The 25,618-nt window shown below is 38.0% G+C and overlaps 1 protein-coding gene across 17 annotated transcripts in view; it reads left to right on the top strand.

The window, feature by feature from the left end:
* Positions 1 to 24,031, top strand: part of DLGAP2 (DLG associated protein 2) — a 465,971-nt gene extending 441,940 nt beyond the window's left edge. For 15 of the 17 annotated variants that reach the window (XM_033054074.2, XM_033054073.2, XM_033054072.2 and 12 more), the window contains 4 exons: positions 5,172 to 5,263; positions 9,600 to 9,752; positions 10,586 to 10,603; positions 12,081 to 24,031. In XM_033054074.2, coding sequence (XP_032909965.1) covers positions 5,172 to 5,263; positions 9,600 to 9,752; positions 10,586 to 10,603; positions 12,081 to 12,299 — 482 coding nt within the window. In that variant the 3' untranslated portion in view covers positions 12,300 to 24,031. The remainder of the gene's footprint in view (positions 1 to 5,171; positions 5,264 to 9,599; positions 9,753 to 10,585; positions 10,604 to 12,080) is intronic. The other 2 variants (XM_033054084.2, XM_033054067.2) reach the window with 1 other exon arrangement.
* Positions 24,032 to 25,618: the final 1,587 nt, after the last annotated feature.

Genomic DNA, 25,618 nt, shown 5'->3' with positions numbered 1-25,618 from the left:
AGTTCCTTGAAGGAAATAAATAGAAATGGCTGAGCCAAAAGCAAATAAATGTGGTTTTCCATCTTCCAGCAAGACTACTATTCCCAAAACACTTCACAGCAAAGTTTGCACATTCAAATTGTTATTCTTAATCCTGAATCATTTCTTTTTGGCCTGGATATATTAATTGTACCAGAAGACTGAATATAGCTTTGCATCTCATAGGAGAAGGCTGTCCTTATGATACCACTCCTATTTTGTTTTAAACATGGGAACAGTTAAAATAGAACTGCATTTTAGAAAACAATTTCAGTTTTGGTGTTACACAGCAGCCCTGAGATCACCAAAAGCTGTCTGATTGCTATATTGATTTTTTCTTTCACTGTAGTTTTTCTCCCATAATGTTGTTTCAAGAACTTCACTCATCAGGTTTTAGACATCTGGTCATTTGCACTCACAGGGTGCCTCCAGGCAAAGATGTGTGTTTCTCATGAGTGCTGGCTGGAGTTTCAGTTTTACACCCTGAAAATTGTGTTTGGTTGCTAGTGTGTAGGTGATGACAAGAAAAACAATTTCAAGTGTCACAAAGCTATTGAAGACCAAGAGGGTCAGGACTCTGCATCCCATGAGTCCAGTGATGGGAGCAGGGAGAGCAAAGCAGGGAGAGGGAACCACAGTCCCTGCCCACAGCTTGCAGGCTAAATCTGCAGGGGAAAGAAGAAGACACTCAGGGCTTCTTAGTGCCACATGCTTGGCCACTAGAGTACTTCATTATGGAGAACAGCTCCACAGAGTTTAATCTCACATAAAAATTCTTAGTTCGGTGCAAAAATTAACTATAGTATAAACTATGCCAGCAAAAGGGTTGTTTTGCTGGTATCCTCTGCATTTTGGTTACAAGCTCTGCTGGCATAGCAGTAAAGTGATCTCTAGCAGGAAAAAAAAAATAAAGTACTAGAGGAGAACTTAAAGTATCATCTCTTCCTCCCATTCTCCTTAATTCCATGGATACTGGACCATTCCTTGCTAATCCTCTAGCTGATATTTCCACAGTGCTCCAGAGGCTTTTCTAATGGGACTGAATAGTAATAGAAAACACAGAGTAAAATCTGCCATAATTTTAGGGGAATAAAAATCAACAAAAAACCCTCACAGCCAATTGAATTTAGTATATTCATGAGTTAATTATCCATAAAAGCTTTCTTAGGTGCTCGACCAAATACAGGTTATCCTTTAACCAAAGAGAAATTACTGACATCATTTTCTAATGCTTTTCATAAACCTATCCTTCAGGAGCTTCTGAAATTGGAGTGTTGTGAATGACTAAAGAATAACTTAATTGTACTGAAACAATCTGTAAAGTCCTACAGTGTGGCATCCAAGAATTCATCCCAGCATTTGTATTGTTCTCCTTTTTGAACTTAGCTTGGTTGACGTAAAATGCCAATTTGCAGTAAGTCCCAGTTGGTGAATTACCCTCCAGAGCACTTCCAGCTGGGGGCTGTGTTGTCCTAAAATGCCATCTGAACATTATATGTTTATTTTTGTCTACATGCTCTCTTGATAGAGAAAAAGATATTTCTAAAGATTACTAATTTAGGTTTAGAGATTAGACAAATATCACGCCCAACCTTGAGTTAGGAGGGTGAACTAAATGCAAGTTTCAATATTTTTCCAAGTATATTTTCTCAGATTGTGGAGTAATTTATTTACAAGTATACAGGAGGAATGGAATGAAAATTTAAATTAAAACATGTCATTTAAATAGACAGTAATGGATGCCAGAAGGAGATTGATTGTTACCATTTTCTCACTGTTGGTGCAGCAGTGGCACAATTGAAGAAAGCTTTTAACCTGTCAAGATCAGAATTACAGCATCAGATTATGATCAATTTCATCAATACAGACCTAACTTTCCCCTCTTTACATTTGTGATATGAAATCATTTCTGATTACAAGGTTTCCTATAATTGTTCAAGCAATTCTACACATACAGGGGAAAAGACACCATTGTGTTAATTGCACAATTTACACAATCTCTAACCAGGGTGTAAATCCTCAGCCTACTTTTACTGAAGTCATGGTCAGGGTTTTCATATCTTCAGAGCTGAAGTCACACAGGACCATACAACAAAGATAAAGTGCTTCATATGCTTCAGGGAGCAGAATTAAGGTTGTGTGACTCTTTCCTGACATTTTGGCAAATACAGAATTATCTTAATGGAAGGAGGTATATGGATTATATGAAGATTATGTCTATTTATGTGTATTGGTAGATTTCATCTGCATTTATTTACAAGAAAAATCTTATAGTCATCACCAAACATCTCAATCTCTTCAGTCTCTAGCATTCATCATTCTTTCATGGAGATAATCAATCTACACTCATCAGAATAATTCCCCAGTGCATGAAATTAATAACAAGGCTTTGGATGTCTATTAATATTGTGCTAAAGATTATGAGTTGAAGTGTTTTAATACTTTAATTTAATTACAACAAGGCAGAGTAGCATGAATATGAGAGATTCTAACCTCTATGTTTTATTACATCTGATTTACTTATTAAAATGGAAATAGATCTTTAGTAAATGCTAGGGCTGTAATTATACATGTGTTTTCAGCACTGTTACTCAGTGGCACATGCAAACATTGCAGTCTTATATCCCTGTCAAATGTGTGTCCCACCAAAAAGCTGCATTGCCAGTGCCTAAGTCCTGACCAGTCTGACTGAGCTTTAAATCACTAATACTTACTGACATAATGCTTCACGATAATGAAGATAAAATTAATGTTTATTTAATGTGAGGGTTCAAGTAACTGAGATTCACTAGAGAATATAAGACATATATGGATTCTGTCAGGATCTATATTTCTGCAGAAGAGTTAAAACCAATGCTCCTTACTCAGACGGTGTGTTTGAGCTATGAACTGTAAAATTCAGCAGAGGAAATAACAAGTAAACTTTACTCACTAGAGACAACCAATAGAACCATCAGCCCATGGAATCATCATCATTCTTTTTTTGTTCAGTGAATCATTGAACATAGCATGGAATAGGTGATGTCAGGGACCTGTTACAGCATAATTCCTCATCCTGGAAAAGGAGGACCTCTGACCCCACACTGAGAGTTTATCTAATGTCCTAAGCTACAGATCACCAAGAGAAAAAAGGAGGATACAAGGCTATTTGTCAGTGAAGTCATTGCCTTTATTTAAAATGTTGAAAACCGAATTAAAGCAATTTATGTCAGATCAAATGAAACATTTTTATTTATGTTTTTGTATGTTTGTTCAGGTTTTAACACTCCAAATATTCCCTTCTGTATGCCAATAACACTGTAGAGGAAAGTGAGGGGTTTGATGATTAAAAACCCCAAACCAATTAAAATGCCTTATTTCATTTGGCCAACGGAACAAAAACAAACCTCAGTGAATTACTCATGCAGCCCTGAACCACTTAACCCTTCTACAATGGATGTCACACAGGACTGATGAATTATGTATATTTCTGTTTAATTTACTGTTGTGGCACAGCTGTACTGTTTGTCTAAGAGAAAATGGAATAGAGTTTGAGAACCACAGCTCTGCATATTAGCACATGCCTTGAAAGTCACCAAGATTGTAACTGGAGCCCAAAACTTTCAAATTATCTCTTGCTGCTATTTGTAGGTGAGCAGATGTTTCACTGGTTGAAAGCTGAATTAAAATGTAAAGTTTACTGCCAAAATACAATTTTCATATGCCCTCCTGTATTTATTCTAAATAACAACAAAATGTTAAGTCTGCCACAGTTTAATGTTTCCTATATTAGGGGCTGAAGATCTGTTGTGCTGTACCAGATTTATCCATACTCACCATCCTGTTTGAATTATCAAACTTGGTTTCTCCAAAATGAAGTAAAATATATCAGAGTAATTCCTGTCTACCATTACCATTACCTATATCTTTAACATTATTTGAAGATCTGGAAATTCTCCTGCTAAAATAAATTTTTCATTGAGACCACAGCTTATAACTTTTTTGAAAATGGGTTTTCTTTTTCATCATGGAGATGGATGAGGAGGAAAGGAAGTGTTGGAAAGGATATGTAGGAAGGTATAGAAAAGCATGGTGCTACCTACCAAAGCGTGTTATTTATCCCAGCAAATGTGGGAGTCAGGATGTAGTTTCCTGGGGATAAGCCAATCCCCTTAGGTAGTATGGCCAATAGAAAGACAGAGGCATCTCCAGGAGGAAATTCAGCTCAACTAAAAATAAGTGCCTAACATGGCTGAGCTGCTGAATTCAGATCACTGATTATAATGCATTCAAAGATTTTAATTTAGACAGATGACTCTTGGAAACAAAGTCAAGTAAAATGAGTTTGGTCATTTTCCCCAGTGCATACTGTAAGGGCACATACACAGACAGTGAGGAAATACCAACACATCCACGGGGGCTGATCCTGGCTCAGCAAAGTCCTGGAGCACCTGTTTGTGCCCCACTTTGTCTGAAGCTCCTGTGCTGAGGACTTTGTGTATTTTCCTGGGTAGAAAACCTGTAATTCCTACTGGGTGTAACAAAACATGTCTCAGAGATATAATTCCTGTGAGGATCTAATCCTTATGGTAGGAGTTGTTGTATTACAGTTGAATGTAATAACTTCAGAACAGATAAAGAGATCTCATTCAGTGATCATCCACACAAGCGTAGTGAGTGAAGTAATTTGCAATCACAGAACCAGAAGATATAATCTAAGGCCTTTGACAGAAGGAACAGACATCCAACTGGCTCTTGAGGCAAGACAACTTCAACAACTCTCAATCTACATGAGCAAATGCAAATGGGAGAGGTGTCATTTACTTAGAAATTTCAGAATGTTTTTAAAATCATATTGATTTATGGATGCCCACTTCAGGAATCTGAATATAGTCCCTTGTATTTTTCTTCTTCCTTAAGCAAGTCTCAGTTGTTTTGACTTGCTAATATATAATTTATTATTCATTCATTATTGCCAAAAGATAAGGTGCCATTGAGCTTTCCTATACCTCAGTCTTTTTTAAAAGTATTTTATGTGTATAATCACAAGCAACAAAACCAAATATTTACTCCCATTTTAAAATAACCAGGAATTTCAGCTGCGTATTTTTCAGCTAGATATTTTATTTACTGCCAAAAAACATTTATGGGTAAAAATCTGTCTGTATGCTTAGTCCTAGGTAAGATCCGAAGTGCTGTTGGAAGTGCTCAGCTCCTCATGTCTCAGAAATTCCAGCAATTTTATTGGCTTTGTCAGCAAAATCTGGTAAGTCACTTTGCCCAGCTTGAAGAGTTTAAGTTTATGCACCTGTAATATTCCACAAAATGTCATATTAAGTTTTAGAATTTTATATTTTTTACTTCAAGAACAACTGTAGCACACCCAAGCAGAAGCATTCTGAAATGTTATTTTCATGTCCCACGTTTACTTTCCTCTTTTTTTAAACTTAGCACGTAAGTATGATGTTAGTAGATTTTTTTTAAGCAAATATGTCATTTCAGTAATTTTGGTCTGATTATGTTATGTTTTTCCTCTTTGCTGCCTTTATTAAACAAAATAAAATTAAAAGGGAACAAATGCAAGTTTTCTGAGACATAATATTATGGCTTAATTTTGCAATACCCTAATATAGCAACGATATTGCATGTAAGAAAGGGGGAAAATTTTACATTGCAATCAGTGGAAAATAGTAAAATAGAATAGTAGAGAATACATGATCCATCTTTCTACCTACCTGAAAATAGGACTGATCATGGAAATGAGATATCTATAACATTCATCAAATTGAGTTGGATAATTTGCATTGCCAATTATACATGAGATGTCCTGGGGCTAAAGGAACAGATGCATTATATTACTTATGAGGGTTACTGCTATTGTTCTGGAAGTTCATTAGAGACTAATTCAATTCTAAATGCTATCTTCATTAATACAACAGCAGCCATCACCAATACAAACATTATGGCAAGATGATACTAATCAATAGAAGAACATAATTCTTCTAGCTACAGTTGGTGGTAGAACAGCTGTCTTTGTCTCTCTCAAATATCAAGTGTACCTTTTCCTTCTGACTGTCCCTAAACCTCCTATCTTGAAAGTACTGAATTTTGTTGTGTGCATGACAGCAGACATAACCTATACATCTGCTTACATACTTTTCTTTGCTCATTGGGATTTGTCACATAACTCCCAAGGCAGGACATCCATTCTGCAAAGACCTGCTTCCTATTTTCCATCTATAAATTTAAACATTCAGAATACCTGCAATGAAATAATACTGAGAAAATAATGCCAAAATTTTCATATCTTCTGATAGAAAATATTAAGATACATGGTCCTCATTAGAAAAGAATCCAATTATCCACTTCAAAAACTCTGTCAAAACAAGATTTTTAAAAGCTGTTACAGAATAACAGAGGAAATATTCAAAGTCTGACAAGCAAGAATTGACCATATCTATATTATCAATTACATCATGTATGCTCCCTATCTAGTAATTTGTTTCATACCAAAAGAAGGGAATCTTCATCACTGAAAGTTTCTCTCTGGGAATTTAAAAATGCCCTCAGTTATCTGATTGATTAAGGTATGCAAAATAAGATTTGGAGAGCCTAACCTCCACTCCACTTCATTTATCTTCAAGTGGGCCCAACATTTGTGCTCGAGAGCATTACTGTACTAGCAAGTGCAGCTCCTGCTCAGCACAGCCATCAGCTGTTCAGGAGTGAGAACAATTCATTACTGCAAAAGCAATAGGAGTGCAAGGAGAAATCTGCAACTTTGTAGACAAGACAACCAAAAAGCTGGCAAGATTTTACTTCTTCTCCTTTGGATAATAAACCTCTGAACTCCATAACAGTGGCTTTACCCGACTCTCGAGATTTAGGCTCTGAATATCCTTCACTTTCATTAAATCAGTAATGGGCTCTGCAAAAAGCAGCAGCTGCAAAACTGGCTGTAGGTCATTCATGTCTGGAGGCTTTTCTTCCTGTACCTAATAATAAAGTCTGTTGCTAAATAGTCACTTAGTGCATCCTACAGCAGGCTTTCCATAGGCTCCTAAGGCAGCATCTCAGTGCCCCAGGGGAACGCTGCCAGCTTATGCATTCCCTCTCTCTAAAACATCCATCACACACAAGGGCTGCCACACGGCAGTTTCTCTGACAGTGTTCAGCTACTCTGAGCTTAAATGTAGGACACAGAACAACAGCATTTACTTCTCCCAATTCAGCATGCAACGAGGGTTTTAGAGCAATATACTTACACAAAATGAAATTTAACCATGAAGGTCACCTATGGAATTTTCTAAAGGACCATGGGATCTTCAAACAGTACATTTGATTATGCTCTGTGTTAGGAGCTCTTTTCAAAGACTCTCACTAGGTTAAATTCACAGAAATGTAAGCTTCAATTAAGTATTCTTTTTTATTAATCTGGCTGGCTATCTCTTACGTATATACTGTTCCCACTAACTACTTAGGAAAAAAAAGGTCATTGCTGATTAATAAATAGTCTTTTCTGCATTATTCACAGTACTTTTTGTAACACCCTGTTTTTCTTTGAAGTGTCCTCCTCCATGCTCTCTAGTCAGCACAGATCCTGCTCTGCTTGTGTGTCATGGTTGCAGGTTAAAACAGAGCAGCTTGAGAACTACCTAGGTACTTGTTGCTTGCTTTCAGCCTCCTACAAAACGAGGGCTGCAAAGTTGAATTCCAAGTAAGATTCAAATAAATAAGCAGTTTCTGAGAAGAAGCAGGTTAAGCCAATCTTTTCTGGCTGTAATAGTACTCATTTGTGCCAGCATTTATTCATGAACTGTGGATGTGCAAGAAGCAGGAGGCAGCCCTCTTGTGTCCAGACCACACACGGCACAGCCCTCTGCAAGAGTCGTGCTGGAGGCCATGGTCTTTGCAAATACCATGAGCAGAGTGGGGAGCACAGAGGTACAGAACAGCAATTAGCCTTGATTCAGAAGGCAATGCCCTTGCAATGAGTGGCATCATTTTCTGGCTGTTTAGAGGAAACTGGGGAGAGTGACTGAGGGGACCCAGGCAGGAGACAACAGCAACAGATTGCAAGGTAAGACAGACTGCTGTGGGACTGTCCTCATGAATTTCACACAGGGAGTCAGTTCCGAAAGCCTGAAACACTGACCTCTGTAGCGTAAGTAACACCACTGACATAAATTTTAAATGGTTTTGTAACAAATTGGGATCCACCCAATGATTTAGCTTTCAGTAAACACCAATCTGGAGTTTTAATGTTTCCCAGAAGTCTGTTATAATCTGAATGGCCAGTTCTCTTAAATCCCAGAAGCTCTCTATTAAAAGGAAATATTCTTCTATTGAAGAAGACTTTTAGATTGTTCTTGGCCCAGATTCCAGTAGGGGTCTATATGGGTGAAACTACATGTTGTCATGCTCATTTCCAGTCACTCATCTCCCACAGTGACATTTGTAAACCCAAGTTTGAGCAGCAATTCCTAGTTTAAAACCCTTAGAAATGTGTGATTCATGGGAGGAATTCAACAGCACCGCTGACTTATCTCCCAGTTTCTAGACAACTCTGGGGTTGTATTTAAATATAAAATGCCTTTGACCACTAGATTTGAAAAACGTGGGGAACAGAGCCTGCCATAGCAGCAGTGATGCTAACATAGCAAACTAGTCTTTACAGGTTTTGCCCAGAAAGGGAGAGATCCAGAGTCTGTTTGGCATGGTTTTGACATCCCCTCTCCCAACTCTGTTCTTTAGACCATCATAATGGCTTCCTTCTGTCCTGGAAGGAATAAGTCATTTCTTCATTACCTTCAGAGACATGTTTACCAAAAATTAAGCCCTATTTCAATAAAGTGACAAAGCTCTACTTTCTACTACAGTACTAGTGCTCAGAGCATAGGGTTAGGAGTCTGAATACTACGTTATAATAAAATTTTTATCCAGCACTGGCATCAGGTTAATTATCAAATACAGGGTCATCTTGCTAATTGTTACCACCAATGTTTGCTCCATTAAGTCTTATGCACATAGAGCCTCTTAATTACAGTACCTGGAGGTAATGTCTTCCCAGTTCCCAAGTGTGATTCAACTCCCTGGAGAACAAAATGCAAGCATCCTATCAAGATTTCATACTTCACGTATGCATTTGAAAATGCAAGACAATGTAAACATCAAGTGCAGCATACAGTGACAACGTCTTTGTGACATTGTTTTGTCTTAGTCAGCTATCTGAGAATAATTTTTAACCAGGAAGACTTCAGGTTGGCTGGAATGCAAACCACATTCCCCTTGCCTTTAATAATCAGCAGACAAAAGCTGTCAGCTTGTTCCTTTTTAGAAATGCAGGTCAGCACAGCATATGGTGCTAAGGAACTTCCCATGCTGCAAATTCAGGAAGGCTGGCGTGTGACTTCCAACTCATTCATGTTTGGGTTGCGTAGGAGGCACAGCTTTCCAGTCACAGCTCCCAGCTGCAGAGCACGCAGAGCCTTAGCACTGAGCAGTGCTGCAGCAATGAAATCTGGCAGCATCCCCTTCCTGCCTGAGTGCACGCCGCTGAAAGCTCCCGCGAGTATTCACGTTCTCTCCTTTGTGCATTTCAGGACCCGAGTGCCATGCCAAGGCCAACTTCCCAGGACCTTGCAGGTTTCTGGGACTTACTGCAGCTCTCAATTGAAGACGTCAGCATGAAGTTTGATGAACTGCACCAGTTGAAGCTCAATGAATGGAAAATAATAGAATCACCTGAAAGGAAGGTAAGCAGACGATGGACAATATCATTTAGTCCCCATTTGTAGTTCTGCAGTCTCCTTGTGTTAAATACAATAGTGAAACACAATAGGTTTCTAACCCTAAGAATTATTTAATTGACATGGCCCAATTTTTACATGGAAACTTTAATCAGATGTGAGGAGTCTTTTCTTTTTTAACAATGTTGAGCTGAATTATATAATATAATGGATTTTGCTAAGCTAGTTTACTCCATTACACTTCTGTTCAAATTATTTGACTCACATTCTAAAAGCTAGAACAGAAATATGTTCATATTAGTTCAGATTGAAGAAACAGCCCGAGAATTCAAACAAAATAAATTCAGCAGTCTGCTACATTTGGGGCAGCTCAAACTTGAGCAATGCAGTGTTTAACCCTGCCTGCATGACACAAATGATAACAGAACAGGAATGAGAGAAAAGCATGTGACAAAACATAGCACAGGTCATACTAAAGCTCAGCTGACATACTTTTGGGGGACAAAGTGCTGCTGGAGAACTCCCTGCACTTCTGCGATGCAACTCCACTATTTGGAAGATGCCCCATATGATTCTTACAAACCAAAGGTGACAATTTGCCCATAAAAGCAGTGTAATTCTGAAACTGCCTTTCTCCTCTCTAGAACTTCATCCCTTACCTTGATTATCCCACTATCCTTGCTTGTACCTTGATTATTGTATCAGTCAGATGAAAACAACATTTGGTTTGAGTCAGTACTGTTGGCCTCAGGTGAATACTTGTTTGGTTTGGGAGGAATTAGGAGGCATTTTGACAACTTTTTCATTTCTTCATGCTCCTCTTGGATTTTAATTTTCAGCCAACGGGTTGGTGGACGGTGAGTTTGCAACTCTTGCTTACTAGTGACAACTGGAAGTAAGAAATTATTATAGTGACAGCAACAGTGATATTCCAAGAGGGAAATAACTAAAAGTGAGAAAAAATTTAAGATGGGATGACAGGAATGGAGCCTTTATGAAAACAGGAGATAGAGAAAATAAAGCCAGGCAGAACTGGCTATACCAGGGAATAGCATCTTAGGCTGTTGCACTGTTCCTGTTTAATGCAGAAATATGTTTTAAATAACCTCAGTTATTTAGTCTTGGCTATTGCATTTGGATAGTAGAGTCAGAATTAGTTTTAAAAAAGCAACAACAACAAAAAACAACCAAACCAATAAAAACCAAAAAAACAAGCCAATGAGGAGTCTGTAAACCATAAGTGTATCAGTTCAATTTTTGCTTCATTTGAATCCTGCTGTGCATCAAATTAACTGTGTTCTCCATAAGGAACAGCCCATACTCTGGACTATTACCATTACTTCAAGAAATTTTACAGCAAAAAGATCTGTCATAATAACCATACCTATACAAATGAAGTAATGGAGTCTTTGTCTTCAGGGCTATGCAGTCCAGTATTAAACATGAAATTACAAAAACAAACAAATAAACTTCAAAGTTGCATCTAATTTCAAGTGCACTTTGAATGGGGATTGTATGAAATCCCCTCCAGAGGTCTATATCTTCTAACCTAAATTAGTGTACAATGCCTTGATTATAGACCCTTATATGATATTTCACAGTCTCTAAATGGTCAGAACAATTCTTTATTTAACACCTGCAGAGAAATGTACAGCTACTTTGGTAACAAAATCTACTCATTTTCACTTTCTAATTTGATAATCCTTCAGAATAATTTTCTTTAAAATGGCCCATGCTTGCAAGCAGAACAATTAGCCCTATGCTCTCTTTCTGGTTGGCACTTGAATGCTTCCATAGAGCAATTCCTGGAGGAGACTAAACTAATAGACATGTATACACAGCTGCTATCTCATATCCAGCTGAGGCTAAACTCAGTATGATTAATTTAATCAAAAATCCTGTCCTGCTAACTTCAGAGAGTCTTTCCACTTGATCAGACCACACAGATGCGCTGAATTCCTATTGGAGAGACAGTGTGTGTTTCTGTTTATAATGAGTGTAATAATGTGTCAGCTTAAATTAAACAAATCCATATGAAAGCGAGGTGTGCAGATTGCATGTGCCAATACCTGCAAGGATGGTGGAAGGAAGCGCAGTATTTTTCCAGGCACAGGACCGCAGAATGCATAATGGTTGTCAAATAAGAGGGTTTTGTCAGTGTTCCTAGTGTGGATAGCTGTTCATGTAATCCATTAGTCAGCTGAAGGCAAGCACAAATTGAGCATGCTTGATGTATGTAATCAGTATTTTGCATTTCATGTCTTTGATGTGCATGCTCTGCTGACAAGTACCTTTTGCACGCAGCTCACCCTTAGCTTTAATGCCCTATTGCAGGAAGAAAGAAAGATTCCTCCTCCTGTACCAAAGAAGCCCCCAAAAGGAAAATTCCCTATCACAAGAGAAAAATCCCTGGACCTACCTGACAGACAACGGCAAGAAGCTAGAAGACGGCTGATGGCTGCCAAGCGAGCAGCCTCTTTCCGGCAGAATTCAGCCACAGAGCGTGCAGACAGCATTGAGATCTATATCCCAGAGGCTCAAACCCGGCTTTAAAGACAGAATGCTGCAGAGTCCCTTTTTTTAAACAAAATGCTTGTACAGTTTGTCACTTACCTGGTAATTTTTGTCTCATTCTCTCCACTAAATATGCCCTTGATGTTGTGTTCTTTGTGCCATAAGCACAGTGGAATGCTTTTGATTTCCTCAGAATTTGCTGAGCTCACCGCAAGAACGACTTCTTTTTGTATTTATTGTCTGACTTACAATCAGCTACAATGGATAGGGCTTGTCAAGACCTGACTTATCCAATATATTCTCAGAGGACAACAAGAAACACCTCTTGAGATGGAACCCAGCTTACTTTTTGTTATTTATATTTTTATAAAATGTGTGATAATTAGGGATAAGAATAACAAACTATAAATGGGTGCATCTCACCATTCACTAGAGGCATTAGCTAATCCAAGTAGAAGGTGCTACAAATGTAAAGAGCAGGAAAGAAAGAACCCATTTATCTCCTTGACCTCCAGTTTCTTTTCCTAGAATCCAGCTAACATATTTACCCATGCACTCTGCCACTCTTCTCATCTTTGTTACTGCAAAATAACATTAGGCCTCTCATCTCATTCGAGTTTCTGGAGATGAACAGGGATATCCAGCCACTAAAACTCCAAAGTTCATCAGAAACCAAGAAGCATACAAGTCTGGTGATGGTGGGAATGTCCACTAAGAAACGTTTGCTGTTAGCAGTGTAACGACACTGAAACCTAAGCAAAATTGTAATGCAAGAGGACTTGAGTGATGGGTGAAAGGAAAACGGAAGCCTTAAAAAGTTAGATCTTCTGTAGTAAGATGAGTAAAGAAAAAGTTATACTCGCTCCTTTGGACCACTCATTGCATTTTTAACAGTTCTTTTACATGTTAATATTTATTTTATAAACCTTCTCTCTTTCATTTCAAGAGCTATGCTACATGTACTATTTCAAACTCTCAAATTGTAATAACAATTGAGTTTCCAGGGTATCCTTGAGAACAAAAAAATCTTGCTTGTTTAAAATGCCAGTTGTGATGTTGTAAACAATTTAAGAAATATGAATGTGAGTGGTAAGTATATATAAGTTTAAATGGTTATGTTAAGGTAAAGGTGAACTGTGGTTTACAGTTGTATTTTATTTTAGAACTATTTTTCTATGCAGTATCATTTATGGCAAGAATAAGGTTCTTGCTTGCTTCAGACATAGGAAAAAAAAAACCTGACTCAAGAGATAAGTGATTTCCAGCCATGGAATATAAGGAAAATAACATATTTTCAAGTCTCATGTTGTCAGAAGAAAGACGTGGTAGCTACCACAGTCAAGAGGCTTTCATTTAAAACAAATTAGGACAAAATTATTCCACTTCACCTCCCTTCCAGAGCCAACCAAGCAATCCAGCACTTAGAAGTCTTCAGGTGAAGACGCAATAAAATGAGTAACACGCAGCCCCCAATACCAAGGTTTGAATCCTACTGAACACAAGTTTGGGTAAAAAGAAGGAGAACCCAGTGAGACAGACAACCCCAGCTACCACATTCCCTGTTTACCTGCTTTAACAAATGCAATGTATTTAGCCATAGGCAGAACAACTCTTTATTCTACTCGAGCACTTTGGTTCTTCACCTGTTGAGCACTTTAAATCCAAATCCCACACACCCCGCAGCCTGATGGATGACTGAAAACATGAAGTACCATGGGTTATGCAGATCTGACATAGCTTCAAATCTGTTTTCTTTTGGTTGGTTGGTTGCTTTTTTCCTTCTCTTTTTCCTACAGTGTGTGGTATTAAGCATGAGTTCTGTCTTTGGACAGCTGATAAAGCATGCTTGGCTTCAGCGTATGAATCTTTAGAGATGAAGTTTTGAGAAGTTTCTGTGAGAAGGCACCCCTGTAAATTGAGCCTGGTATCTGGAATATATTTTACCAAATAGCCTTAAACTATATTTGAAGCAAAAACCAAGACGAATGTATATCCTTCAAGAATGAAAAAAAAAAAAAAAAAAAAAGGAAAAAAAAGGAAAAAAAAAAAGAATAAAAAATAATAAATCCCTGAAATATTCTTCTAGAGATGAAAGCATTATATTTCCCATCCTTTGTGTTTTCAAGGCATTTTCTATTAAGGAAAGAGCTGAATTCTAGGCAGTGTACAAAATTGATGCTACTTCTTATATTTGTTGTACTATTTTAAATACAGAAGTGCATACAGAGACTGGCATCTTTAGTCTTGAAAACTGGTATCTTAAAGTGGAGCTGCTAGTTAGAATATCCACACAAAACCAAAGCCAGTATTTTTCCTAGATTGAAGAAATTTAAAATAGAGACACTCACACCTGTACACATACAGACATATGGCAGCTGATAGATTTTTTTCTAATTTTAAGTACACTTCCAGGAGGAATCACACTTCTTTTACTTGCTTAAAACCTCCTACCTGCAGCAACAGGTCATGCGATTAAGACAAGCTGTACCTGATCCTGCCAGTAATCAGACTTTATGAAGAGAAATTGCAAACCATACCAATTTGAGATAAACAGAGATCCCAGCTGGCCTAATAATTCTGACTTGGAGGAGTCTGTGTTCTGCATTTCCCATGCTGTTATAAGAAAATTCTCAGTATGAGATTAATAAATCTATGATTTCTGTTTGTTCCACCTTGTTCAATCAAAACAAACAAACAAACAAACAAACAAACAAAAACAATTGGAAAAATCAAAACTAGGTGCCTACCAACAAATCTGATAATGGCATCTGTATGCATTACATTTTGAAGTGCAATATATTAAATTATTGTACAGGTAACATTATATATTTTAAGGCAAATAAGCCATTCCAATTTACATATTGTACACCTGATAAGTTTAGAAAAATAACATTATGCTTATCATATTTGTATTGCAAATAAATCAGTCAGATTACTTCATTCTCTGACATGAGAAACATGAGAAACACATGAGAAAACATGTTTATCTTAATAAACATATAACTAGATCAATTGTAAACTGACCCCACATCACAAAAATAAAATTCAGTTACAAAACTAAAGTAGGAGGAACATAAATAAACAGAAAGATAGAAACTAGTATGCTTTCTCCTTTGAGACTTCATGGTATAGACCCACTCAGAACAGCTGAATATAGCAAAATAGTCTAGTGTTTAATTAAAAATTAATTGGTCTTATATGTATTTTAACACTTTAAAACTATAGAAAGTTTCTGTTAATTTAGTCATTGCCTGTAAAACACAGGTATGCTAAACAGAACTCAGCAAATTTAAATAAGAAAAAAAGACCTGAATGGTAGAATTGTTGATATTTGCCATACCTATTTTTGCTTTGTATATTTTTTTAGATTTGAAATTCTTTGTAATTTGGTGAAGTACATTATGAAGTGTTTTATTATTTCATGTCCATTTGATTAGAATGGCCTTTGGCAGAATGCAAAGATGAACAACATTGTACAGTTTAATACCAAATAATTATATTTTAATTCATGCTTAAACCTTGACACTATATTAGATTTGAGATCATTCAGGAAGGAATTAAAGTGTGCACAGGAAAGTGTGGGAATTTCATATATATAGATAGATGTAACATATATTTCATATAATGGAAATTATTTGTTTTAAAATAAGCCCACGTCCTGCTGTATCAGTAAATTAGTACTTTACTTCCTCAGTACTGCATTTAGTATACAGTCAAAGAATGTTTGGTCATTGGGTGGTTTTGCAAGTAACTGCTACGTGATGGAGTGTCACACGTGTCACCCTGCAGCCTCCTCGTGGCCTGTGGCAGCAGTGCCCTTGTGAGGTTCCTGCCCCCTGGCACCTCAGGCAGTGTCACCAGTTCTGTCCCAGGCCCTCTCCATGTAGGACCCCCTGGCCCCTTGTCCAGAGCAGAGAGTGTCCACAACAGCTCAGCTCAGCCTTTTACATTCAAAGTCTTGAGCCTGCCCTGCCCAGCCAGTGGGTTTGATTCCTCCTCAGCATTTCAGTGTTGGTACCAGTGGCAAGGGCACACTGGAGTCTGGCCCATCAAGTGCTGGTTTGTGCATGCAGATTTGAGGTCTGAAGCTGGTTTGGCAGCTCCAGGTGTCAAGCTGTATGCACTGAAAACCTGTGAAGCCAGACCCTCAGTGCAAGAGAGCTTTAATGAATCATGAAGCAATGTTACTCCCATTACTGTTCCTAGAGCATCTTATGATGCAGGGATACCACCCACCAACTGTGCTCGAGGTAAGGAATATCAACAAACCCTTAATGTCTGGAGAGGTGCTTCCTGGTGTTTGACAGGTTGACACCCACACTTATACAGTGCCTTTCATCCAGAAGGATCTCCAAGCACTTTATTAGCCAACACACAAACTCCAGGCTGGGCTGCAGCTGGGACAGGTAACCCAGCATGGCAGGATGCTGGGGGTTCTCCCACCATCCCCGTGCTGCTGGGGAGTTTCCTTTCACAGCACCCTTCCAGCATCTGGGACCTCACAGTCTGAGCCTGTGCTGAAGGAGAAGAAAAGACTCACTGAACAAAGAGGAAGACCTGAGCAAAGCAGAGATGAGGGCAATCAGTGCTCATACCATCCTCCAGGGAGTAGGCAGGGTGTGATGAGCATCAAATTAACCTTCCAAAACAATCTCTGCCTTTTCTGTTCCTGACAATGGCAGTGAGGTCCCGGCAGTGGAGGAGTTCCCTGGGAGGGTGCCAGTGGAGACTCCTGGCTGGTGCCAAGCACAGGAGCTGATGGCACCTGCAGCTGAGCCCTCTTGGTCAGGAATCTTGGCAAGTCTCCCCTTCACAAGTGCATTTTCCCTGCTTTCTAGCAGGAGAGATCCATCTGGGGTACTTGCTGCACAAGCAGCCTTCCCCAAGCGCCCTGTTCTCTCCCCAGGTCTGCCCTCCATCCCAGTTAACATGAGGGACGATCTGGGACAAGGACTTGGGCATGGTGATTGATGACTGTGCTTTGGTTTGGGCAGCTGCTCCTTCGTGGGACTAACCCTAACCCTAAGGGTTCTTTTATGGCAGAGCACATCTCTCTGCATGGCCAGGATCAGCAGACAAGAGGTCACCTTTTCATACTGCACACAATAGAAAGAGGATACATACATGTATCAATATATATGATAATGATTTTTCACTGTCAGGGTTCCAGAGAACCAGACCCAGGAACCACAGTCAACACTCACATTCCTGTAAATTGTGCCACTTTCTTGCAGCTCATCCTCAACACTGCTGGCTGCGGTAGCTTCACTGCCTACTGCAGCCCCTTTGCCCATCAGCAACTATTTGCTGTGCTCACCTCCAGGGACCATCTTTCAGGAACAGATGTTTTATGGCATACTCATATGCATATACAGAGTCCTATCAGGAAGTAAGCCCTCTGTATCCACAGAAATTGCTTAATTTATCTCTGAAGTGCAGCTACCTCTATGGCATAATGCTGTAGCTGTTTAACTACATAATAGGCTGTTCAGGACAGCAAGTATAAAACCAAAATTGAAATGGAACATTGCCCAAAAGAAAATTTGGCCAGCATATGTGGGCTGATTCAGCTTCTCTTAATGAAATAAAATTCCAATAGCTGAAAGAGGCCATGGCATTCATTACTGAATGTCTTTTCCAACATAAACAATTCTATGATTCTGTATCTAAAAACAGCATTCCAGAACTTTTCTCATTAAATGCATATCATATTCATAAAAGATGACGGCAGAAGAAGACTGCACGTTCACTGATCCACCTTTCCACACCCAGATTTTGTCTCATACCCTTCATGGCCAGAAGAGAACTGGGCTTCTGAAGTTGGATCGTACTTAAGGTAAATTAGTCTGTCTACACGGCTTGCTCTTTAACTGAGCAAACACAGAACAGTTTTCATCGGCTGGCAATTTAATTCTATATTTTATTAAGGCCAAATTGTTATTTTTCTAAATTGGTTTTGTTGGACAGGATTTTTTACTTCTCTAGGTACAAGACCATGGATAGTTTCACCTAAGCATAAATGAGGAGGAGGCTTATTTGAATATATAGTCATTATTTACAAACACAGCCCATCAGTGAGGAATTTTCTTCTTACCTTGCCACTCTTTCATTCAAGACACTATTTCCCATTCCTAAAGCTTCACTGTCATACAAGTTTCTTATTTTTGGGATGGATTATTGCAGAGCACTGGGCTGAGTTCTGACCCCAGTTGCGTTAGAATCAATGCTCAGAAACTGAAACCAGAAAGAAATATCAGATCTGAATGAATATAATTCAGATCAATATCTGACTCAGCAAGTCTGAGGTAGGAAGGACTCCTTGTTCAAGATAGCAAGTGTGCCATTGCTTTGTAGGAGCTCATTTTTCCTTTCAGGTAGGTCAGAATCATGCAGAGGGCTCGGTAGTAGGTTTGAGTCTCTGAAAAGAGTCCTCACAAAGAAATGCCAGCTTTGTTTATAATTACCATGGAATCCACATGTTCATATCCATGCCTTGATTTACGCTTTGGAGGTTTAATAGAATGGCCATCTCATTTTAAAAGGGCTCAGCATGTATGTATTTAGTTCAGTTTATACATTCATTTCCTGACTGAAGTAAAATTCCTTTTCAAGTAGCCTGGCTTACATGCTCTAAAACTGTTCTTTCCTGAAGAAAAGCCACTATGGCTGTGCAGGATTTTCTGTACAGAGACAAAACTCATACTTTCATTTACCATGGACATGCCAAAATACTCAAGTGTGGCCTAAGGACTAAATTAAATGCCTCCTATAGAACTTCAAGGAATGTTAGAACCAGGAAACTAGCTGTTTAGTTATCATTAAAAGTATATATAAATATATATAAATATATATATACATAAGAAATCATATCAACAATGAGGATGAACTGAGTGCCAAATATTCACCATCTGTATAAAGCTACACTTCACTAGAATTAAACTATTTTATGTAATTCTTTCTCATGCTTTTATGGTTCTTTTGATAAATTCTATTTAGTAGCATGCAGGATACCTAAATTGAATGTACAGTATGTTGTTTCATTGCTACAATAATTTATTGCTTCTCAGTAATATCTTCTTTACCAGAATGTTATTTGTTACTTTGAAGACATATTTGAAAATTGTTTTATTATTGAGTTGTTCTTTTTTTCATGGTTCTCTACTCACCTCCAGCTGATTGTAAGAAAATGTGCTTCACTATTTTGCCCCATGGCTCTTTTATGAAGCTGCCTCTTTCAATTGGTTTATGTATTGTTTATGTTCATCTCCTGTAAATAATTCTGCAATTAAATTTTTTGAGAAAAAATAGAGTACACTCTTTATTACATTTTAAATTTTACATTAGTTAAAATTTGACATTTCCAGCTAGGAAATTTGTAGACAACACTAAACTATTACTTTAGACTTATAGCCTTTGGAATGTTAGGAAATAAATTATGAAATTACTTTTGATAGGATTTTAGGTGAAATCAAAGGAAGACATATAAAATCTGATGGAAAACAGCAAATAATGGAATAAGCTATGCCATTCCATCAATGTGTTTTGATTTATAGTCATTAATACTATAGGTATAGAATGTCATCCACTGATTTTGAGTGAGAACATTGTGTATCATTTAAAGAAAAAATACTAGTCTCTTTTGCTTATAAATAAAAACCAAAACTGAATTTCTTGTAAGCAGTCATTGGTGACCAGAGGTAACTGAATGGATTTGTTTTGACAAAGTGAATTCTGAAGCATATAAGTGTGTTTTTACTGTTTGCAACAGGATAACCAAAAAGAGCTTCCAGCCTTCTTTGTGGTTTTCATCTCCTTTCAGGGCAGATAAGTCTCCTTCTGGGAATGGATTTAGCAACAATACTTTGCCACATTTCTTGATTAGACAAAAGCCATGGTAGGTATGAAACAAAGATTAGTCTAAACAAAGTAGGTATCAGAAATAATATGAAAAATATAAATTTATTTGGCATAGAAAATGCCTAGTTGCTTGAATCATTAGATTTTTATTGCTCATGTATTATATATACTATTGAAATGCTTAGGAGCTCTAGCTGCAGACCACTTGTACATTTGAACATCGTACACCGAAGATTTTCCCTTACCACGAAGAGTTTACAGCCCAGTCATTAGACAAGAAATAACAGATCAGCAGACACGGGAGAGAAACTGATGGGAAAAAGTGAGATGCTATTAATTAAAATGAATAGCAGTTTCCCAGCATCCCATCAGTTGACATTTGTTTTGCAACCATCAGAAAAAGAGGGGATAATGAAGTGGAAGATACCCTCAGGGATGTCTTCCCAAAAGGGGATTGAGTTCAAGAAAGACGTTTGTTTGAAAATTTAACACAGAGATGATGAATTTTGGCATCCTGAGCCACTTGGAGGTGGAAGATGACATCTCCTGATTTAATGACTGGTGTTAGGTACACCATGGACGGGTGGTGAAATGTCTTGACAGTAAGACCAATAAAATTCAACATTCAGTACTCTGATGGCTCATTGCTTCTATGAAGGAATTTCCATTTCTGGTATCTGTTGTGGAAGGGTCAAAATTTTACAGCTGTGTGTCAGCAGTTTTAACGAGAATGAAATTTAGGGAGAGGTCATCAGAGCAGCTTAGTGGTTGTTTTAGACTATATCCTAACACTGGATTTTATAACATGGAGCATCACTTACAGCAGTTATGTGCTATTATATCAGAACTAAGGCTTTGATCACTTCTACCGAAATTCCAGTAACCTCTTAGCTTCTCTTATCTTTCATGAGTTCCCTAAAATAGGCTGATCCTTCCTGCAATCTGGAAAGGATCTCAGGACTAACAAGCAAGCTGTTTCTTGTACAACAGCTTCACAGATGGTTGAATGTCAGCCTCAGTACTATAGGCATAACCACATAAATGAGGACAGGCATCGCTGATGAACTAGTAAGGTCAAGTAAAGCTGGGGCATAGATGTGACATATTTTATTTCAATTGCTGAACCAAATAATCAGGTGCAGAGAACATGCTCAGGAATTAACATATTTATTCCAGTTGAACTGCACTGACAGTGGGTTTGTGGAATGCTGCTATTGTTTTAACTGTAGGAGCACAGCTGAAGTGTGAAAATTTTGAAATGCAGAAAAGTACCTTACATAACCTATTGCAGCCCTAATACAATTGCTGCACAAATTTTGCTGTGTCGTTTTAAACAAGCAATTTATAAGCAGCTAGAGGATAACACAGTGATAAAAACTAGGCAACGCTGGTTTGCCAACATCCTATCACATCAGCCAATTTAATTTTCCTCTTTAACAAGAATGGCCTAAGGAATTAGGTATAAAGAGTAGGCTATGATAGATCTTTATTTCATTGAGGTTTTTGATTCAGTTCCAGTGTACCATTTTCATATAAAACTAGGAAAATATTCTCGAAATGATTTTTTTCTAAAATCAAAACTGATGCATCTAAAAATAGTATTTTAAATATGCATATATGTTTGACCTTTTGTGAAATTGAAAGGCCTTTTGAAGTGTGAGAAGGAGAAAAATCTAACCTGCTCTCAGTACATTCAGCAATTTCATTGACAACTTTGATGATTTACTGAAAAAATCATCATTGACATGGGAGTATTATATTCATTGACCTGGGAATAGTTAGAGGTTCTGCAGAGGATATGATCAAAATTCACAGTGAGCCCAAGAAAATAGGTATGATTTCTAAATGCTGTGTGATGTCATGCATTGAAAAAAAAAACCAAAAAATGCTGTAATGAATGCTGTAGTAAATGTTGTGTTCAGATGTGACAGAATATTCTTTCGTGAAAGAGCAGAGCAAAGAAAATGTGATCACAAGCTAAAGGAAAGTCAGCCTGATGCTCAATCAACACAAGCTAAATCACATGCTTTCAAGAAAAGAGGAAATCTAATAGTGAATGTATTAGCATATCATTAAATTAGTGTGGCTTAACAAATTATTGTGCTGTGTAATCATCCATGTATACACAACCTTATATTGCAGCACACACGTCATTGGACTTGACATTGCAAGCCAAGCTAAAACCAATTACCCATAGAAAGAAGAACTCTTCAGATCAATAAAAAACAAACCTGTGTATCTGAGACACAGCTCATCCTCCCCCATCCAGGCTGCTCAGTAGAAATCTCCATGGGCACTGCATTTTGCTCTATGTCAAATGTCTAAGGACTTCTAACAGACTTGGGTGGAGATGGTGTTTGTCCTAAGTATGAACCCCAGAATGTCTGGGATCCAGGACAGGAGCTTTTCCTGTGCTTTTCTGCACGTGTTTAGGAACCAGACTGTCATATTTGGGCAATGGTGTGATACAGACTCTTTGAACCTTGCTATCTTCAACTTAGCCACTTCCACCCACATTCTGTCTGAGATGGCAGAAATTACCCTCTGAATCTCAAGTAAACACTCAAATACAAAATGTTAACAAGAGATAGGCAGAAACATTTTTTTAATGCCTTAAAGTGAGACTGACTGGCTGAGTACTCAGTGATGCCACTGAGAGAATGGCAAGTCAGATGCTGGGGATGTAGGGGCATTTTCTGTGTGCTACAAAGGTTCTTGTTCCACTTTGTTCAATACTGTAGAGTTTTGGTTAGAGTATTAAATCCTGTTTTGGAGGAATTGAGAAGCAATGAAGAAAATTTGAAAGAAAGCAACAGGGATTACAAAATACTTAGAAAACCTGACATAAGTGAACAGAGTTTTGATTCAGAATCTGAATCAAAAAAAGACTGATTTGTTTCAATCAACTGAGTTGTTTATAAGCTATTAATGAAATTGCTTTCCCATTCCCTGGCAGGAGGTTATTAGCATCATTAGCAGAAAGGTCTAGGTTTCGTTTCTTTGGATAAGGGTAGTGAATCCCCATTTAACTATTTAACCCAAGGACAAGGTAGCAAACATATCCTATGCTGCTTTGTAGCTGTGATCCACATGTCATAACTCCCTGAAGAGCCACAGGAACCAGCATCCTGGCTGCATACATGCTCTGAAAGAGATGCGCCTAAACCACTGGTACCCTCATCTCACTTGAGAGATGATCCTATTTATAAGCAACTGATCATTTAAAGGTGTGAAAGAGGCACTAGCCTGGCAAAGCTGCTGGTGCTGCTCCTCAGCTCTTCCCAGAAGGAGAAGCTGACCAGGAAGGTGGATACAAGAGGCTAGTGCCTCTGCTAGCCTCAGCCCTTGGTGAGGTGAGTGCTCCAGGTCTCCACTTCTGTGTGTTGTGAGGTTATCAGCTCACAAAGGAACAAAGATGGGCTGTTCTTGAGTAAAACACCTTGATACTAAATAAGGGAATTGCAGAAAATTGATGATAGCAGCTGAGTCAGCAGTGCAATTTTCTCAGTATGAGGTTCATATCCCTTTTTATTAGCAGAAGGCACTAGGCTGCTGGAGGTGTTGCAATTAAGAAAAATATCTAAAGAAAATTTCTGCTCCACAAGAGGAGTAACATCACCTCAGCCTTCACACCCCAACAGAAGCCCAGATCCTGACCAGGAGTAAACATTATTAACCTACATAGCCAGAATCTCTTAAAAAGTCTTTGTGGTTTGTGTGTGGCTCATGCATCCTTTGTGACCCACACTAACTCACCTGCATAGGTGAGAGCTATCTAAAACATGGAGGAGTATGCTTTCAGAAGGGCTCTGCACCTGTCATTGTCATCCTTGGCTTCCTCCTTGCAACTGAGCAGAGCTTGGCACTAAAATATTTGAGGAGGACAGGGCTTAGGTCAATGGAATGGAAAATAATGACAAATCAATTTAAATGCAGGTCCTGGAGGAGTATATTATAACAGACTGCTTCAGACAAATCTTAAAAGGAAATTAGCTTTGGTAAAAATCAAGGATTCAGTGTATTAAAAAGTGACAAAATTCCAATCATAAGAGAGGTGATAAATCAGTTTTGCCAGATAGGAAATAAATCATGACTAAACAGTAAGGAAAGCAGATGAATGTTATGCTTTGGGGTTTGAATATGTCAAAGTGAATTTTCTAAAATGTTTATAAATTTGTGAAGCATTGACAACATCTTAAAAAGATCTGGTATTTAGAATTTTATGAATGTTTATACTTGTATATTTGTATGAGTTCATGTGGCTTTATATGTGTGTATGTGTATATATATATACATATGTATATGTGTATATATAATATGTATGTATATATTTATCCATACAGAAATAAAAGCGGAACAACTGTAAATTTTACAGACATTTAATTTTTTTTAATGGAGAGAAATAATATTCTGTTTGGCTTGTGCATGTCTGTATCTCATGATAAAACCATTTGTTTGTCGGAATCACAGAAGGAGGAAGCTTAAAAGGAAGGCTGAGGATAGGGGAAACCTATAGAGCAAAACCAATGTCAATGCTATATTCTTTATTCTTTGCTTATTGGAAATACATGATTGCTTTAGCTGATTTGGAATAGGACTCTACCATAATTCTGCTTCACAGTGAAAGAGCACTTTTGGGATAATTCACACTAAATAACAGTTTCTACAGCCAGATCTCAAATCAAATATATACATGCATATTGTGCCAGAAAGCAAACAGATTCTGCATGAGATGAGCTAATTCATTGAGACACTTTTCAGCCTCAATTAGGAGGTGGTTTTACTGTTTTGAGACGAACTGGTATATAACAAATTCAAGATCTTTTAATCTTCCACCCAGATTCACTTCATTCTCCCAAATCTTTCCAAAATACATATTACTGTCATCTTATTTAATGAGACATGGAATAAAAAATTTTACAAGAGCATTCTCATTTGAAATAACAAGTAAGAAGCTGCAACCCTCCATCAGATTTTACATCTTTAATTAGTAATTGAAGAAAGGAAAAAAGCTAAATATCTGAAGATAAATGTGAATTTCTATCCATTCAGTTAGAAGGGTCACTTAAGACCACATGTAAACCAGCTGTGAGAGCACACCTGGAGGGAAGGTTCCCTCTTTGTGTCATTTCCCAGCTTGCCTGTCTCCAAATATCAAAGGTAAGTGTAATAAAAATGCTGTTGTAAGTCAGGGGCTACAAAGTTTTCCCTGGAATTTACTATGTCACAGGAGAATGAGATGATACAAGGAAAAGAGGGGTTTCGTGCACAGGAAGACCTGAGGAGCAGGCGGCAGCATTTCATGGCCATGTGAAAGACTTGTAGGAACCCTCTGGGGTACATTTACCATCTGTGATGTGTTTCATTTGATGGCATTTACCTTGTGAGACATAACAGATTGTGACCCTTCCTTGGCTTCTTTCTGGGATCAACTTTTCTTTTCTGGAAAACAGAATATCTGGTCCATGAGCTGCTATGTATATATATTTATTGTCACAAAT

The sequence above is a fragment of the Catharus ustulatus genome, chromosome 3, assembly GCF_009819885.2.
Source record: "Catharus ustulatus isolate bCatUst1 chromosome 3, bCatUst1.pri.v2, whole genome shotgun sequence".
Taxonomy (NCBI): domain Eukaryota; kingdom Metazoa; phylum Chordata; class Aves; order Passeriformes; family Turdidae; genus Catharus; species Catharus ustulatus.
The sequence above is the reverse complement of the archived record's forward strand: the minus strand, read 5'-3'. Positions and strand labels throughout refer to the sequence as shown.